Raw genomic sequence first — 19,348 nt, forward strand, 5'->3', positions numbered from 1 at the left:
ATGAATGCAGAAATAGCAATCAAACACTTTCTGTATTAAGAAAGGGAGACTTGGAGTTGCTCAGAGCAATCCAGTGAGGGACAGAGGAGGGAGCATTGTTGGCAGAAGAGCAGCCGTGTTCATAGAACTGTAAACTGTCTTGAGATTTTCTGTAAAAATAATAGATGGTATAGGGGGTAGATAAATAAATAGCTCAGTTCTGATCAGCCAGGAGGGGCTGGGGGGCCTTACCCTGCCCCCTCATTTCCCCCTTGGCCCAACAGCTAGGCATGTCTGGGGAACAAAGGAAGCTTGACCCAGTGGATCTAAAGCCCCCGAAGCAAGTTCATTTCTTCAGTCCTTTCTGCAGAAGGAGCAGTGCAGCACCGCAAACATTGGCCACTGACGGACGGCTTCCGCAGGTGGACCTCCCCCTCCACTCCTGGAGGGAAACTCCTGCAGAATCCTACAGCCCCTGGAAACAGCCCATCAGCTTGGCATCTAACAGAGTCACTGGGGCAAAAGCACGGATGGATGGACCAGCCCGTGTTCCCTTCCCGACTGGTGCTCTCCTGATGTGTGTGGACTCTAGCACCCATCGCTGAGCTTGGTGCCGATGATAGAAGTTATAGTTGCGCACATCTGGAGGACACTGGATCGGAGGAGGCTGGCCTAGGCGATGGCTGCTCCTGCTGCAACGAATCTGCTAGTCTTGAGCGTGGCATGTGATCGCTTTGATGAAACGCTCAGGAAAATCTTCAGACACTCTCCCATCCACTCACATCGGTAGTGCTTTATTTGGCAGGGTGGAAGGCGATGTTGTCATGCCCAAAAGACTACGGGTCACGTAGAAGCAGGCGGAGAGAAGGCAGGAAGAAAATGAAGGCACTGAAATCTGTGGCAAACTGTGCACATTGAGAGAAGGAGTACTTTTTGCAACACTTAAGAATATTTTACAAAAGCAAAAATCACAGCAGGGAGCATTCATTCTAAATGCATCATTTCCACTCTACAAACAGGACTGGGTAATTCAGAAATCTGTCCTCCTGGGAGGCATTCAAATGGGGACCGTTTCAGAGGAGCATACTAGTTATAAGATTTCTGGTTTCGGCAGTGGATTAGGGCTCCTTCAAAATTGATACAGTGACAATGTGAGTGGATTTCTTGGATATTCTGGGATTTGCACTTTTTATTGGATTGAGGAAACCTAACTATATTCGAGAACTTGTCTAAAGACAGCACCCAACTAATTCTTTACTTTCCCTAATTCCATCAGGCTTAAAGTAAAGGACATGGGGTAAGTTGGAGGTATTTTTTTCCCCACAAGAGAATGTAATGCTCACGGATCGGTAGGCAGGCTGGCTGCCAGTTCATAGTCAAAACAGACATGGTGAGCAATGGATGATCTGGTCTCCTGATGGTTTGATTCAACGTAAAGCACCACTGGGTGTTCTGTTCTTTCATCAGAACAGCAGTGCTGGAGGAGGACTAATTAATTCTCCCCCCTGGGCTTCTTTCCTTGTCAAAAACCCCATCTCTGAAGCTAGAGGGGAAAATAAGCAGGTATTATAAGAACTGGCACGGGGTCATTCCGACTCATCTTGGTTGCAGTTGAACCTTGTCATTCCAAGCGGTAGTCCATAATACAGTTTCACACTTTTGGCATGGAATCGAGGCCTTTGTTGAAACACGGTGGGGATTTGAGGGAAGACCATAAATAGTGCGATCCTAAGCATATTAACTCTAAAGGCTTTGGTGGAACTTCTAGCAAGAGTATTTGGTAGCAGCCTTAATTGGGTTCCATCTGCCTACAGTAGCAGATTGGTAAAGTTCTTCCAAGAAAAACTTCCTGGGGAAGAAATAGGAAAGAGCTTGGGCAGGGATTGGGTGCCGCGATCATGATCCACAGCTCCGCTTGACACAAGCCTCCAAATCTTGGTGGTCCCATCACCAGTCTTTTCAGGTGGGGCTTTGCTTAGTCCGTGGCCACGTGGCATAGCAGTCCTAAGCAGTGGTGTAGTAATAAATCTGGAGATGCCACCTCCCATCAGAACCATCTCCATAGCCACTTGCCCAAGGAGAATCCAAAAAAATCAGGCAACGGTGTGGATCTTTGCACCAAGGCTGCTCTGGAGGCTTTCATCTCCATGGAGAGCAGGTCTTTTGTAACATGAATGGGTCTTAATTTCCCATTCAGGACCAAGCTGCCCTAAAAAAAACTGTGCGAGGAGCAGTAGTTGCTCTTCCAAGTTACCCCGTTTCCCCGGTTGCTCTTGCAGGTAAGCCCAAAGATGGCAAGCACCCAGGAGGGGATGGCAAATGTAAGCAGCGTCCTTGCTGATTGCAAAATGCCAGTGCTGCGTCTGCATGAGCCCTCGCTCCACCGCAGTGAACACCCTACGAATCCACCCCTCTTCCCCAACAAGCATCTGCTTGCTCCTTTGAAGCTGCATGCGTGCGTTGGCAGGTTGGTGTGGATGTGCAGACCAGACTGCCCCCGTGGCAGAGTATGTGGTTCAACAAGCTCCTGCTTTTAGAAGGTGTGCATGCGCAGGCTTTGAGGACTCCCCAAGAGAAAACTTTTCCAAAGCCGCATGCCAGTCACCAAGAACACTTCTGGGGTGTGCTTGCGTTCCTGCTTTTGTGCACAGATAACGGCCTAGGAAATGCCCTTGTGGTTGATTCGAAAGATTACTCCTGCTTCCTTCTTCAATGGGCCAGATCAGGTCCTTCTAGAGCCTTGTTCCGAATTCAAAGACTGGGCCTCCATGCAGCCAGTGCAGAAGCAATCTGGGCAGCTGCTCCCCACCCGGTCACAAGTGGGCCTCAGAGGGGGACATCAGCCCTGGAGCCAGCCATCTGGGAAAAAGCTGTGATCCCAGCCACCCGTGCTCTTGAGCCTCACACGAGTGGCTCCTAAGCCTCCAGGTTCAAAGGTTCCTAAGCATCGGTTGTGAGGATGCGAGAGCTGTACCCTGCCTTACCTTGGTGCAGACCGTTGCCCTGGAGGAGAGCAGGGTCTTTTGGGGGGGTAGTGAGAAGTTCCAAGCAATCTCAAGTGTGCAGAGCTCTGAGAACCTGGGGTGTTTTTGTCTTGGTTGCTTTTATTAGACTAATGTAAATGGTGTGTGTTGCAAATGTAAAAGTGTCGGAGACCCTAGCCACTGGGCAGGATCTGCCCTCCTATGACGTCTGCATGTAGCTTGTTGGAACTGGCACTAAAGCAATTTCTCTGCAAATCCCACTTAGCAGTTCCAAAATTGGAGGACGCCATCCCTAGGCTTGTGTAGCACATGAGCAGAAGACAAGGCAGGCTTGTTCTCCTTTGCTGCAGAAGGTCAGGAATAGAGCCCTCGGCTGGAAGCAGATTTCAGCAACAGCTGTTTGGCACCAGAACCAACTGCTTTGCGGGGCAGTGGGCAAGCTCTTCGTGGCAGGGGAGGTGTCAGGCATTGCCCGGGGATGCTGTATTTGCCTCTTCCCCCATCTGCATGAGACAAAGAGTTGACCAGAGGGCCTCCAAGGCCCCTTTCAGGCAACGTTTCTGAGCACCTAGGTCTGCTGTGTGTCAGCAGGCCACGCTTTTCTCTTGTCCAGCTTTCCATCTGTATCATTTGCTGGCCAGAAGCAGGAGCAATCATCTGGCCATCACCCTACGTGGAGGCGTCGTACTGTTGGAAGTTCCCCTGAGAGCTTTCAGGGCAAATGGCCGTTGTTAAGCAGATTCTTCACAACGAAATGCCCTCTTTCTTAGAGCAAAACTAGTCCCCCAGACAATTGTGAATTTGATATGTCTCCTTTCCTTGAAGAATAACCCAGCTGTCTTCCTTCCCATGCACAGATAACTTGTTAGAGTTTTCTCTTAGCTTTCTTAGTCTCTTGCACATCACATGAGCTTTTAGCAATTGGTCCAGAAAACCCACTAAGCTTCAAGAGCGAACGCGATCTCCCAGGTTCCAGCTCAGTGGTGTAACCAGGAGGCCACATTGGCCACCATTAGAATGCAGTCCTTGAGAGCTTCTCAGAAGTGGAAATCAACCCTCGGCTGGAGAACATTCGGCGCCCTTTCACTACAGTGTGATGGAAATGCCAGGAAGTGGGGCAGATGGGTCAATGCATCTATTTATCCAATGTATTCTGATTGACGTCTTTTCCTCTGGCCCTGTTCTCCCCCCCCCCCCCCCTTTTGTTTTCCGCCTTTCATACAGGTGTCGGCCACTCGCGATCCGTTCCTCCAGCCTACCCGCCACCCCAGGATCCACTAAATCAGGGACAATACTTGGTGACCGACGGCATAGCCCAAACGCAGGTCTACGAATTCACCGAACCCAAACGCAGCCAGTCGCCATTCTGGCAAAACTTCAGCAGGTTAACGCCATTCAAAAAATAATATATAGAGTGAGATGGATAATTTTAAAAAAAATTTAAAAAACTATTAAAAATAAAAACCTATATTTATAGATGGACCTTTTTTGGAGAAGCACTGTTGCAACTAAACACACACACACACACACACACACAAAACACATGTGCATATGCACATGTGTACACACACAGCATTTTCAAGGACCAAAAACATTTTTCTTGTTCTGGGGGAAACAGTCTCTGCTACCATATTATAGGAAGCACCAAGTATTTCTAATCATGTAACCTACTTTATTTTGACACCATTGGACTCATTGTTGTTACTGTTGTTCTTTTTTAATATACATATATATATATATATGATTTGGTTTTTGTCTCAAAATCGTCTCCTGGGATGATTTCGTGTTTGTTGCGCATCCTGACATGTTCCACCCAGGGCCATCCAGATGTACATTTTGTTTTGAATTTTATTTATGAATTATCTTTTCTTACCAAGAAGAAAGAGCAAACGAACCACTCCTTTTCCACATCTCATTCCCAACGCCCACCATGAATGCAACCCACCAGGAAGCAGTTCCCGCCTGAGCACCATTGATAGGCGAATGGGACGTCTCATTCACTTCAATGGAACGAGTTCTGAGGGTGTGCTGAGGTGACTGCACCACGTACATTGAATGTCCAGGCTCCTTTTAGAAAAAGAGCCACGGTGCATTTTGTTTCTCTACATTCTTCCATTTGGGATCCATGCTCTGTCGTATCCTTTGTAATTCATGTGTTTCTCAATTCTGTTGCTTTGAATGGTTTGATAGCAGAACACCAAATAGGAGGTCTGTTCTGCTCAGCAGAGCCCATTCTATTTCCTGGGAAAGTGCCAAGCAGAAGCACTTGGTAGGCTGCTTCCCAGGCAAGCGTAGAGAGCTGGATGTGAAGAGGACATCCAATGCTTCGTTATGCAAGGAATTAGATCTGTTTGGTCGATAACGCTGCATTCCTTTTGATCACATTTCCCCCGCTTCTTAGAATGCAGCTGAAAGATAACTTTGGTTCCCCCCTAGTGTTCTCATCACAGTTCTTCTGTATAGAGAGGATTTGCTTCTGATTTTGCTGGTGTGATTTATTTTTAATTGAGAGTTCAAAATGCCTCTTAAAATGCCCACTTTTCTGTTTATACAAATGGTGAGCTCAAAAGATTAGAGGAAAAGAGCTTGTGGGTTCACCTCACAGATCCTAGTTGAGAACCAAAGAGATTCTCAGCCGCCACCATCCTCCCGTCCAGCAAATGGCCAGATTCCCCACCAAGAGGACCGACTGATTTTGCCACACATATCCCATACACGGTGTGGGTTTTGCACACCAGTGATGACTGTTGAGTGATGGATTGACTACAGGGATGGTGAACTATTTGGTAGACTTTTTTGTCTGGCCTCCTGTATCTGGACAGCCTTCTGAGTGGGATGGTGCAATGTGGCGCCCTGCAACAGCAGGGGGTTGGACTCGATGGCCTTCATGGCCCCTTCCAGCTCTATTATTCTATGCTTCTATTATCTGCCCCTAGTTTAGATCGAGGTTAAATGTCCAAGTATAGCACTGGCCAGTCATAAAGAGTAGTTTTCTATGCCATCTTTGCTTTCATAAGGGATCTTTTCCTGGTTCCTAAGACATCAGATCTGTGGAATGAGCTTCCTTGTATATGGACAGTACTGCTATTTGTCATGATGCTTCTCTGAACAGGGACATGTGAGAAGGCCCACAGACGTAATTGGTTTTTTTCATGTAGGCAGTGCCACTTGTTCAAATTATAAATCATGAATGGGCTACCTTTAACGAACCTAGCTTTTCAATGACTCTTTCTCTCTCTCTCTTCCACTTTCTCTAAAAAGTTGTGCTTATCAAAGCCATCTTGCAAATTTCCTTGTGAATTCCCTAGGTATGTGTTAGTCTAATCACACACTGGCCTTTGTCCCAGAGTCAGATTTATCTCGAAGTGGCGAAGTGTAGGATTGCACTTCATAGCCACATTTGTGTTGCAAAGATAAAAAATAAAAGCTCAGGTTTGCTTGAGATTGGCTAAGTGGTTCCAGGGAGCTGCACATCCGCTATGACAGGAAGTTCTTTCTCTATTAGCCACACCAAGCAGATCCACCCTTATGCCTTGCAGAGCCTTTGGGCTTCCTGTCAACTGTGGCCCATATGGCCAATGATTAGGAATGATGGGATATATTGTATGAAGCATCTGGAGGGCATGAGGTTGGGGAAGGCTCTAACAGAGGTGATGGCCAATTGTGGATGTGGGAAATTTCTTATGGACTAGCGTGCTTTCCTTTGCCTTTCACGTGTCTTAAGAAACGGAAATGTTTAATGTGATTTTATTTATCTCATTGCAAACTTCTCCATCATTGGCTGCCATTTGAAATGAAAGGGAAATCCACAATGTGGTAACATCGCAACACACATTTTAGTTTCCAAGAAATTGCCAGGTAGGGATGTGCGCAACTGGAAAAGTCATTTTGTAGGAGCTCAGTGAACTTTGGCACATTTCTGACCCGATGGCCATAATCAGGCTGCGTTCAATGGGAGGTCTTTAGCCTTCCAAAAATTGCTTGAAATAGTCATGCAGAGTTGGAGTAGAGTTTGCAAACAGAATGTTGATTTGCACAAACTGCATAATCAGTGCAAACTAGGCCAACTCTAGTCTCTGTGGTTCTTGTTGTAACACTGGACATGGGAAGTATGGAAGCATCCTCTTTCTCATCTTCCGCCTTGGTCACCCTGAAGTTTCTGACAATTACTCTCAGATTTGTGCAGAATTTAGGCCTCAGTTCCACAATTGATGAACTTTTTGCACAAATTTGCACAAATTGCAGACCACAGGCTTAAATTTTGTCCAAATTTCCCCTGCATTTTTAAATAAATCCCACAGCTTGTGGTCAGAGATGTTGCAAGGAATCCATTTTCTGTGGAAAATCCATCAGATTCCTTGGTTCCATATTCATCTGATTGGAATGACTCAGAGTCAGAGCGAGTTGACATGAGCATGGAATCCTTGGGGCTGAGTTGAGAAAACCTGCTGGATTTTCACATCCTATTTGGTTTCAGGTTGGATTTACGGACATACAGGGAGCTTGAATAAAAGGATTGATTGGAATTTTGGGCAGAGTTGTCTGTACTGGGGGCACAGTCCTTTAAATAAAGAAAATGATTAAAATTTGTCTAAGTAGCTATTGGCTTTGGCTGAGTCTTGGTCAAAGTTTGTCAGACAGGTCAAATCTTTCTTTGAGAGAGATGGATTGGTTTATACTAATTTCATAGTTGGTTTCAGCTAACTAAAACGAACTCTTAAGGATTTGAGTGGAATAGAAGATGAAGAACAAGTAAGTTGCTACAACGCTTTTATTGCAAAGAGCGTCTCTGTTTTGCAAAAGCAAAAACGAAACAAATGAATTGCACTGGTTTGCTTAGTGAAACGGGTGCCGAGAAATGGATGTAGTCACACTGTGAAGGAGAGAGAGAGAAAGTGTGAGAGAGAGGAGGGCAGGAAGTGGGGGACGAGTTGTCGACCTGATGCAAGTTTGTCTTGTTCCTTTATCTTTTTAACTGCTTGAGGGGTGGGAATGGGGGGAATTCACAGCACATTGGTTAAGCCTGTTCATTTGCTGTTTTGTGCCTCAGAGAGCGAAAGTGAAACATCCATTATTTTTATGAGAAGATGCTTCCTAAATATTCGCACTAGGAAAAAAAAAGAAACCAACATCGTCACACCATTACTTGCATCCTAAGTCGAGACTCAATCGGTCTGACAAGATCCACTTGTTGGACTGGCAGCTTCTTTCTTGAAGTGGAGAAAACCAAGGGGAAAAGAGCATTGCCGACTCAGAGCAGAGCGTCCGGCAGACGAGGTGCTGGCTTTACCCCCAAGCCCGGAGGTGTGCTTGCCCCAGCTATTGGCATCCAAGGACATCCTCCTCTTTCCATATGTTGTCAAGGTGCTACAAGGCATGAAGCATTTCTGCAAAGGAGAACCAGCAAAGGGTTCCAGTTTTACTACCTAGCTGCCAATGTTTTCGGTGGGGAGGGCTGGAGTCAGGTTGAGCCATTTTGTAGACTTGAAAGCGTCCATCTGATCCGATGTGGGGAGGGGGAAATGTTGGAGGGATGATGATGATGATGACGACGACGACGACTGATCATGTTTCATAGACTTACAATTTCTGGACCAGACCAAGAGGAAGCTGCCACCATTTCATGTGGTGCCGTGAGGTTTACAGGAAGGAAAGATGTGAGACACTTGCTGTACCCAAGGTTTCTCTGGCTGAATCCAAGAAGAGAGCTCTAGATATAATACGTACAGGGAGGAGGTACTTGCCCTGTTTCTTTAGACCAATGATATGCATTCCCCTCATCATCACCACCTTGACTTTACAGATACAAAGGATCTCTCTTCAAGATTATTGTCTCCCTACCTTCTTTTAACATTTAAGGAAAAAGCAAAGCAAGAACCAACCTAGGTGCATCTAACAATTGTAAATAGACAATAAATAGAGGAAAAAAAACATATATTTGAAATTTGTTTCAGTTTCTTGGATGGAACCTAGCCATCCATTGCAATGTTCTTGATAGTACACTGTGGTGCTTTCAGTTTCTGGTTATGTTCTCTTTATGCTCAGTCATCTTTTCATTGCAGCTACATTTCAGGGAACATGTAAATTTAGTAGCTATTGTAAGTTCTGCATGGCACCACCAAGCTTATTTTTCCTTGAGAAGACAAGAAGGATCCTGATGGAGCATAACAACCCTCTGAATGGGGAGGGGCATGTGCCAGAGAATGCACACAGGAGTGGGGAAATGGATGAAAATCCTCGTTTGGGGCCAATTTTGGGGGAGGGGGGCTGTCATGGTCTGAGCAAGCAGACAAAGGATGTGGGTAACTCAGCTAATTCTCACTTTCCAGTTCTCTTATTTTGTTTCTATTGAAATGTTTGACCCTGTCAAACAAATGTCGGAGCCGTGTGTATTAAAACAAACAAACAGTGTTTTAAAAAAAAGTGTTGTAAAGACACTGAGCCTTATGAAAAATATTTATGGAGTTAAATAAAAAGAAATGAAAAGACATCTCCAGGCATTTCTTAAAACAAAAAACAAAAACTACACACACCTACTAATGATTTTCCTACATAGATCAAGTTTGTGTTTTGTTTCTTAACTGATACGAGAAGAGCTTTCGGGGAGATGAGTACTTACCCTGCAGATGGGGACGGGGCCATATTTTCTGTGGTGCCTGAACATTTGGTCTTGAGAACCATTTCTTCGCTCCTTGATTGGACCTCCACTGAAGGGAGAGCTTAATGGCTGGAGGGCGGATCTTGAGGAATTACGGTTGACCTCATTTGGCATTCGATTTCCTGACTATCACAGGTCACTTTGCATTTTTTTATCTTATGCAAGCAGGCACTTGCGTGTTGTTTTTGTCCGGTACTCTTCCGTCGACCTGGATGCAGTTCTCTCGCTCTCCCCCCCGCCCCCCCATGTTCGCCAACCCCAACATATGGTGACTTCTTCATGTTCTTAGCCCATGAAATACAGGATCACTACTGAGTGTGACATTGTCATGAAAAATGCAAATAAAACGGTGACACAGGAACCAATCTAATTAAATGGCTACTGACAGGAGATGCAAGAAGGAGATGCAAAATGAAGAAGCCAAGAATACGGCAGGGTGCCAAAAGCTGTTGAAGCGACAATGTTTTGTGGTAACCTATAAGATATGCTACCTTTGAGGCAGCTATCAAAGCAGTCTATTCAGCTCAGTTCAGCTAACAGTCCATCTTGTTCGAAAGGGTACTGAGGTACATTCTGGGTCCTCAGGAGGAGGGCAAGGAGCACGCGAGTACGCCAGCCAAATGGCTGTCAAGAAGCTGATGCTTCAGGTGTTCACCTTGATTCAGTGCCGTTGAAGTAGCTCCCATTCTTTTATGATGTCCTATGTGAGCATGCGTGAAACAGCCTCTAACATGCAGGAGGGAAAGCAGGCAGCCTCTACTCGTGTGAAACCTGGTAAGGGGCTCTGCAGGACTTGGGATGGTGGTGCTTGTGAGCAGGCTACAGTCATGGTCATTTCTAATGCAGAGGAGGAGAATGCATGGTGCTGGATGCTAAAGGAGGAGCGTGCTTTGGACTTGTCACCTTTTAATCAATCTCTGCTTGGAATGGCTAGTTTGGGGCTGTAAGACTGCCCATTGCTTAAGACAAATTTTGATCTAGTCATTATGTCTAGAGCAGGGTTCCTCAAACTTTTTTAACCGAGGGCCAGTTGAAAGGCAGTGAGCGCAGGCTGGCAAGGCAACGGCGACAACAGGTGCAGTGAGGCAGTGGTGGTGGGTACTGGCCTGGTCGCCCCCGGCATAATTAAAAATAGATTTTAAAAGTTATATTTTTGTTACTTTCGATCCTTTATTCATCTTCGTTTTTCTTTCTCTTCCACCTGCCTCTCTTCTGTTTCCCGCTCCATATTCTTGCTCTGTATATGCGTGCAATGGCATGGGCGGGGGGAGAGGGGAGAGCCGGCACACATGCAGTTGAGCTGTTGCGATTTTGTGCATGCACCGGCGCTCTCCCTGCTCAGTTTTAAAGAACTTCTGTGCCGGCTCACAGCTTTTGGACTCACTTGGAGATCGTTTTCTCTGAGTGAGTCCAAAACCTCTGAGGTGGGCCATATAAATGGGCACGGTGGGCCAGATCCGGCCCGCAGGCTGTAGTTTGAGGACCCATGGTCTAGAGAGTCAGCAATCGATGCCTGTAAGATGCACATTGTTCCCTGTGTTTTGTGCATGTGCATGGGTGCATGTGTGCTAGTGAGGAATTGAATTTCCTGGTTATGGTAAATGTAGAAGAACAATGTGCAGTATGAGATGGATTTATTTGGACACATGTAGGGCATCTATGCATGTTTGTCATTGTTGCTGCATGCCATCAAGCCCTGTCTGACTCACGGCGGCCCTGGAAATGAGTGCCCTCCAAAATATCCTGCTTTCGTCAGCCTTGCTCAGCTCTGCTGAACTCGGGGCCGTTGCTTCCTTTATGGAATTGATTTGTCTTACATGTGGTCTTTCTCTTCTTCTGCCCTCGACTTGCCCTAGCATGGCTGTCATCTCCAGGAACTTTTACCTTCTTGTGAGATGCCTGAATTACAACAGCTTTGGTTCCATCCTTCTTGCTTCCAGGGAAAGATCTGGATTAATTTGGTCTTGGAGCCACTTGCCCATCTTTCTGTCAGCCAGGGTATTCCTGAAGCTCACCATCATGGAATGCAGTAACCTAAACAGCATGCAGATTCAGGAAAGTGGAGAGCAAAAAGAGTTCTTCATCTGACAGTGACACCCTAAAGAAGGTGTCAGGTGGGTCTCCAAGGGAGGGCATCCCAAAGCCAGGGTGCCCCCACTGATAAATCCCTTTCCCTGGTAACCACATGCCTCACGTCACTTGGAACACCCAGAGCAGGACCCCCAAAGGAATAGTTGCAGGTGGAACTTATCAAAGGTGTCTGTCTAACAGGCTTGCTTTGTTTCAAGCCGTTAAAGGCCCAGAAACCGCATTCTTGCCAGAAGTCTGAGTGACTGCATGCAAATGGACCACCAGAGCTGCAGTGCATGGGAGGCAATTTCCTTCCTTCTCTACAAAGAATCTTGGACATCCCTTTATCCAGTTGATCCATGTGAATGTGCTTGGAAAAGCTGACTGTAAGAGCCAACTCCCTGAAATGTACGTATCTTCAAATTTTGCAGAGGAGTTAATTGGCTTGCAGGCAAGAAGCTCCCCATCTCTGCCTTAAGCCAGGTGTAATTATGACCAATTCGTGGGCTTGTCTTCACTCTTGACTCACCAGCTCAACACTGGCTGGGTTCAGACATGAAAACCAACACTTGGGTTGAGGATGGATTGAGTGTGGGTTGCTGTTGACATGTGTTATCGCTTGAGCCCCAATGAGATGACAAACCATGGTGAACATCCCATAGATCGCAACTCAACTTCAAGCCATGGGTTCTCTTCCTGGGTTGTTTGTAGTTAACAACCCAAGCCTTATTAGCACAGCTGGGTTCAGATCACATGACAATTCATATTTCAACAACAAGCCATGGTCCAAGAACATCCCACACTCAACCGATACTCAGCCCTTGAGCGTGGGTTATCATGTTATCATGAATACAAGGGGGGAATATCAAAGACCCAAAGTAATTGAATGGGACCAGGCGGTTCTCAGAGATGGAGATTCCAAGGGACCAACCGTAGCCTGGGAAGACTTGGTCATGTATCCTCCTGATGAGGCTCCAGTTCCTCTTCCATAACTAGTCTGGAAGGAGTCCCCAAATGCAGATTGGTGTCTACAGCTGCTTAACCATATTTTCTGTTAAAAGACCTTTCCAGGAAGAAGTGGGTAGAAAGAGGTACTACATACCTTCCTCTTTCTAAAATCCATGGCAGGAATACATCTTTTTCAGAATGGCGTGGCCCAATCAATTTGCAGGAAAATTGATAGTATGGAAAACTAAACAACTTATAAGAACCTTTCTAGCTTACAATGAAAATACACTTGCAATCAGGATGCCAAAGTAAAATCCCATCACAAGTTGTTTAAGAAATGGAATATTAAATCTATTCCTATTCTTATATTGTTGTTATCATCATCTTCTATTTATTATTTTATTTATGTACCACCTAATAGCTGAAGTTCTTTGGGATGGTCCCAACAATTCCTAAAGATTTAAACACAAATGCAATAAAAATGCAGCATAAAATACATATTTAATGCTGCATTTTCCATGCACAAAATTTAAACCAGGATAAACAAATAAAACTATTTCTAGAAAGAACAAGCAAGCAAACTAGATGCCTTAAACATAGCATATCCCTTCATGTGCCATTAAATGCCTGGGTGTGGAGGACAGTCTTAACCTGGTGCCGAGATGATGGAGCTGGTGCCAGGTGGGCGGGGAGATCATTCCATAATTCAGGGGTCACCACTAGGAAGGCCTCCCCCTTGTTGCTGCCCTCAGAAACTCCCTTAGAAGAAGCACTTTGAGGAAGGTCTCAGAGGAGACAAGATTCTAAGCAAGTGTTAGATTACAGGTGGCTTGGAATATATGTAGTCTAGAGTGACTAACAAGTAAACGATGGATAAAGATGCTGTTTTGAATAAAACCCTAGGTAGCTCCATCAATAAGGATATGAACAACCATTCTGTCCTCTTTTCTTCCAGAGGGTTACCTGACAAGCAGGAATGGCAGCATAAAACCACTGGAGAACTTTTGGCTTGCAAACATGGAGGTGGTTGCAATTTTTCCCGGCAAGACACAGCTTGCATAATCAGAGAAGAGAAAACAAAGCAGGGAGTGGGCAGCAGTTTACCAAGCAGGCTGCTCCTTATCAACGTTCAGCCAGGAAACGTGTCTCTCCAAGGTGAGAGGATACGAGCACTTCTGGTAATCCGAAGGTGCACAGATGCAAAGCCATCCAGCCAAAATGCAAATGAGAGAAGCCTTGGCAGAAGAGAGGAGGATGGGGAAATAAGGGGGGGATTCCAGGGCAGCTACATGCCTGGATCTGCCCTGGCTCCTGTCCATTCCCAGTTCTTCCTGGAAGGTAGTTTTTGGAGGCCAGAAACTGGGAGGGGTGGATGTGCTTGTTGAACTACATCCATCAGGCAACAAAGCTCTTTTCCTAGATAAGATCCCCCAGGTGAAAGCTGCAGCAACGTTGAGTTGTCCTCTATTTCCCTGGAATGCGTTGAAATGTAATCAGAGAAGACCATCGATATTTCCTCCAAGGAGTGAGGAACCTGGAGGGAAACACACGGTGCCCCCTCCCAGGCCCTTTGAGCACCCACTCCTGAAGAAGACTCCACAGAAGTGAAAGAAGAAGGGGGTAGAATAAAGGAACTGCAAACAAAGGGACCTCTTAGCATCTTCTGAGAAAAAGGGAAACCCAAATTGGCCTCTGCAAGATAAATTCACAGTCCATGATCTCCTTTGGGCAGGACTCGGGAGAACTTCCCTGGCTGGGCTTGGGGTAAAAGGACAAGGACAGTGTCATGGGTAGGGTGGACACCCTAGTAGGGACCCACTGGTAAGTGTCCTCTGGAAATTCTCCTCTTCAGCATCGCCACCTGCTCGTCCACCTGCCTCTCGCTTCGGCCAGGTGATGGAGGTGAGGAGAAGGAGCAGCAGCAGATGTGAAGGCCCACCTGTTCACTGGCCCTCTGCTTCTCAAGCAGGCAAGCAGTGGCCATGAGGAGGAGGAGGAGGAGGAACGATGGTGACAGGTGGAAATGACAGTGGGAAGGTCAATGCAGCCAGGGAGGGAGGGAGGGAGGGAGGGAGCCACGGAAGTTATCTTTCCCAAGTGCCCTCCAAAAGCTGGAGACTGCACTAGCAAAGGACCTGGGGAGAAGAACTTGTGGGGAGAAAGTCACTTGCTCCTTGCTGATTTTTTTCAGCAACAGGAAGAAACTTCTAATGGGAACCAGGAGTCAGGAGCAGGTTTGCAGTCCCTCTCTCCTACCTTCTTCTACCTTCGCTTCTGTGGCTTTTGCCGTCTTCTCTAACTTGTTTCTCCAGCATTGGGGGCTGCTTCTGGGATCGGCTCAGCTGAGTGGTCATTAGCCTAGCAGACACAATCTTGCCTGGAATCACAGGCACTGCTTTGCTTGAGGTCCATCCATTTGCCACGTCTTTCCGTTTCTCTGCAGCCTCCTTTCTTAGCAGAGGGCAATGGGGTCCTTCCTTTCCAGCCTCTGTGGTGCAGTCCTCTAGCACTGGCCATGGTTCCTCCCACAGTGTCCAGTTGTCCTCTTTTATAGAGGACAGTCTACTGCTGAAAGAGCTGCCAGCGGACTGACCCCTATGTGAAAGGCATCCTCTATATGAACGGTCTCAAAGCCAAGCCTGGTTCAAAGAAACAGACACCTCAGAAGAGAGACCTGTGCCTTGACGTACAAGGCAGCAAGGGTTCTTAATCCAAAGCCTACAGGAGGCTGATATGCAGAGGAAGAACTTATCCGTCTCCTCTCCTGCAAAGCTGAAAGGAAAATGGATGTGCAATCCCATGCATGGAATAAGTGGACCCAGTTGTAACATGCTTGTGTCAAATCATCTTCTCACCTGCACTTCACAGGATCCTCAGAGGCACCATCTTGCTGCACTGCTGAACCAGGAAGTGGGTGGCTGGAAGAGCGATACTTGTGGCCAGGGGGTTGCAGTATCCCCTGCATGGCCACTGCAATGAGCAGGCTCTCCTCAACAGCATAGCTCCCGTGCCTTCAGGGGGAATTAGCTAGAGGCATTTTCTGCTGTGCCGTGACTGCAGCCCTGTGAATTTGAACCTATGCAGCTCATTTGACTAGGAGAGGAGAGAGCCAGGTCATATCCCAGATCAGCCAAGAAGATCAACCAATGCCACTGGGACAATCGCTGTATCTCAGCCTAATCTGGTTTGGCAGATTATATGCTGAGAGCCATGAGATCTTTGAAGGAAGGATGAAACATAAACATAATAAAGAAAAGAGCTGAACAAAGAGGGGCTTACTTCAGGGCAAACATGCTTGGAATTGAGCTATGTACCCCTCCGCATGTGGGTGTGAGACCCCCAAGTGAAAGGCATTTTTTCCTGTGTGAACAATAGACTCGGGCACAAGCGTGAGCACCGTTCACTTCTGGCCGCGTCTTAGCCAAAGCAGTGCAGTGGCTCGTTTTGCCAGGAGAAGGAACATGCTAGACATTGAAAGAGGCTTGCTTTGTCACAAGGGTGTTACTCAAGCTGAGTCACCAAGAACGAATCACGCGAGTTGTATGGAGTCTCTGCACCAGACTGTTCAACTCATGACAGAGTCTGTGAAGCGGCTGACCTCAGCCTCGGATGGCTTCTGTGAGCCATCATCCGTCTTCATTCTCTTCCCCCACATGTCACAGAAGGTTCCATCAAATGGCTCTTGGAGTCTCAGGTTGATGAGCTCTTCTTGTTCTGCTTCGACAGGGAGGGCCAGCAGATCAGTGAAAGATCAGCATTGCAGGCAGAAGGCCTCGGGTTCCGCTACTGGCAGATCCAGTTAAAAGATGTCCTTAGATGGTTTGCGAAAAGGGGGCACCAGTGATACTCTTGGAATTCCACTGTGAGAATACACAACATCACATGCAGGGCTGGGAAACTTGCGCCCACCACATGTTTGGCTCACGGCGACCAGCCTCCCTCGCCATCAATGTGCTGGTGAGGGCTGGGAAGTTGTAGGCCAAAGCACCTGACGGGAAACACACAGCCTAGTCCTGAAATCCAGGTCTGGATGGACCTGTGGTTCAACTCAGATTAAGGCAGCCAAGACAGAAAGAAAGATGCAGACTTGCCATTTCCTGGAGCTGCCAGGAAAATCACATATTCAGTGTGGAAGAGAAGTGCTGTGAATAAGCAAGAGATTTGCCAGTGGGGTCCCCGGAAGAGGAGAACACATGATTTGATGAGCCCATTTCATCCAAGTCTCTGGGCATGCACTTTTGCACAGACAATGATCTGTGGACAACCCACATCTCTGCTTTCAGAATTTTGCAGGAATGGGAAAACATGCAGAGGGCCTTTCGCTGCATCAAAAATAGTGAGGCAGCCTCGATGCAAAAGTGCACCAGGAAAGGAGAAATGGCACCTGGAAGTCCTTTGAAAGAATTTGCTCTCTTCGTATATGGTCAGATGTCCCTCGACTAAATAGTGTAGTTATAGTTGGCAGCACCAGATGGCACTGGAACATACATGTTCATTTTCTTTGTCCACACACAGAATGTTAGCCACTTACAATGGCAAAGGAAAGCATTATTTAAAAGCAATAATTAGAAAACCCTGTAGGTGCATTTTACTTGGAATATGGCATGGCATGAAGAAACTAGGCACACAAATGTGCTCAAGATCAAATACAGGCCAGAGTGGACAGAAGGCGTAGGATCACTTTTCAAGTTGACGTGTCCCTCTGATCGTTTCCAAGATTCCCAGCCAGGCAGAAGCAGCACACGCATCGGAAGTGCAGTGGTGACTGCACAGGTAGCCCCAAAGAGGCAGAAATGTGCCCTTGGTTATATGGCCAGTGCTAAGTCCCTTTTCCTTCCCCCACCAGCAAGCGTTGGAGATCCACTGGAATGGATCCAGGGGAAGGAGACCAGGGGAGCAGGCAATGGAGAGGATGATTGTCCTCATGTCCTCTTTGTGGACTTCCCAAAGGCATCTGGTCGGCCACCGGGAGAAACCGGATGCTGAAACAGAGAAACTGTTGGCCCAATCCAGTATCAAAAGTCTTCTTATATTCTGAGGCGGTTGCAGCAGTCATACTAGGGATTCTGTAGGCCAGGACATCCCGTCCCTTGCTCTTGACAAGTCCCTGCACCCCACCTCTCCTCCAGCATTTCACAGATGGAGAGACTTGCATTCTTGTAACAGCCCTATTTCCTCATCAAGAATCATCACTGCTGGAATGCTACAATACCCACACACAACTGCCATGAGTAACACGTAGGAAGAGCTGAGTGTCTCAGTTTCACTTTCTCCTACATGCCCATATTTTCAGTCCCAAGTTCTTACTGTTCCCTTTATGGAGAAAGCTGCAAACTTTGGTAAGTTCTGGTTTTTTAAAAAAAGATTTGAACTAAATTGTCAGCCACACCTGTAAATGGCACGTCATCGAAACATCCTAATCTCTGTCCGTTGTGGCTCTGTTTTGTGTTCATGGAAATGGCTTGTCTTGCACTGGCATCTAAGAAGGGGGTGTGCATAAACTGGACACAAGAATTTCTATTATTATTAGTAGTAGTAGTATTAGTAGTAGTAGTAGTACTATTGAAGGCATTCAAAGAAAATGAGGTTGGATCTAGATTCAGAGTAGGCTCATGTGAGTCAGTGGGTTTTGGCAATGATATGATAGAACGGGCCCCATTGATTTCAGTGTGTTTATTTAAAATATGGCGAAGTTTGCAAGCAGCCCTATGCATTTGTGGGTTTGCTGTGCTGCAGAATGGAGCACAAGAATGGCCCAACCAGAGCAACATGAAACTCGATGCCAAACAGACCCCCCTCAGCTTTTGCACTGCCTGCTGTTCCCCATTTGCAGGACTTTGCTATCCTTTTCTTAGTTGGTTTGAGTGAAGCATTCAACGGAGGAACCACATCCTCTTTCCAAAAATGGTGAATGGTGCAGTAGCAGGAGGTTCTGGGGTTCATTTTCATATGGGAGCTGCCCCACCCATCTTCCTCCAGGCTATTTCTGGTCACAGAGGACAGAAAATGCTATTGTGCTTTGTTTTGAAAGCACAATTATACAACAAAAGGATGGGTGTTGCCTTAATGTACAAAGCAGTGATCCAGGCGTGGAATGAGTAAACCAGGATGAAGGCTGAACAGTTTCTGAGTTTAGCCAGAGGGTAAGATTAACCCAAGCAAGCTTTTCCCCAACTTTTCCAAAGGCGCACCTTGTTTGTGGGGGTGGTGATGGGGAGCGGTGCAATTCGCTCTTCATAAGGTTTGATTTTAGTACTGTCCTCACAATTATGTTCCTTACGTTGTGCACCATTTTGTAGGAGGCAAAGATCCCAGAATGATGCGATCCGTCCAGAAATGCACATCCTCCAAGGGTAGGTCATTTTAACGTGTTCTTCACTGGGAGTGACTGAATGCTCTGGGGCAAGAACTGGGCAGAATTATTCTCTCCCAGTGGAAGAGGGCAGGTCCTCCCACACACCGCATCAGACCTGGCCAGACTTCTGGGAGCCTGGTTCTGTGGGGAACCATGTGCACAAAGGGTCCCCACTCCAGACACAAGGACTGGGCAGAACGGCTTGAAAGCTGCTGGGAAGGAGGTGCGAACAGACAGAGATGCCATGCGTGACCTGCTGGGCACAAGCAACCGCAGGCTTGCGGAAGCAACTCCTGGGTGGGAGCACGCTGATTATAAACTTGCTGCTTTAGGGAAATCGGAATGCCTCTGTAA

General features: G+C 46.8%; 1 protein-coding gene across 4 annotated transcripts in view; it reads left to right on the plus strand.

Annotated features, from left to right (window-relative positions):
• ARHGEF9 (Cdc42 guanine nucleotide exchange factor 9) overlaps positions 1-9,421 on the plus strand; it is a 187,167-nt gene extending 177,746 nt beyond the window's left edge. For 2 of the 4 annotated variants that reach the window (XM_044427207.1, XM_044427206.1), the window contains one exon: positions 4,188-6,078. In XM_044427207.1, coding sequence (XP_044283142.1) covers positions 4,188-4,369 — 182 coding nt within the window. In that variant the 3' untranslated portion in view covers positions 4,370-6,078. Of the gene's footprint in view, positions 1-4,187; positions 6,082-8,074 lie in introns of those variants that run through there. The other 2 variants (XR_006414426.1, XM_044427208.1) reach the window with 2 other exon arrangements.
• The last annotated feature ends 9,927 nt before the right edge of the window (positions 9,422-19,348 follow it).

Source organism: Varanus komodoensis, unplaced genomic scaffold (assembly GCF_004798865.1).
Source record: "Varanus komodoensis strain SLA01 unplaced genomic scaffold, ASM479886v1 scaffold18_3, whole genome shotgun sequence".
NCBI classification, from domain to species: domain Eukaryota; kingdom Metazoa; phylum Chordata; class Lepidosauria; order Squamata; family Varanidae; genus Varanus; species Varanus komodoensis.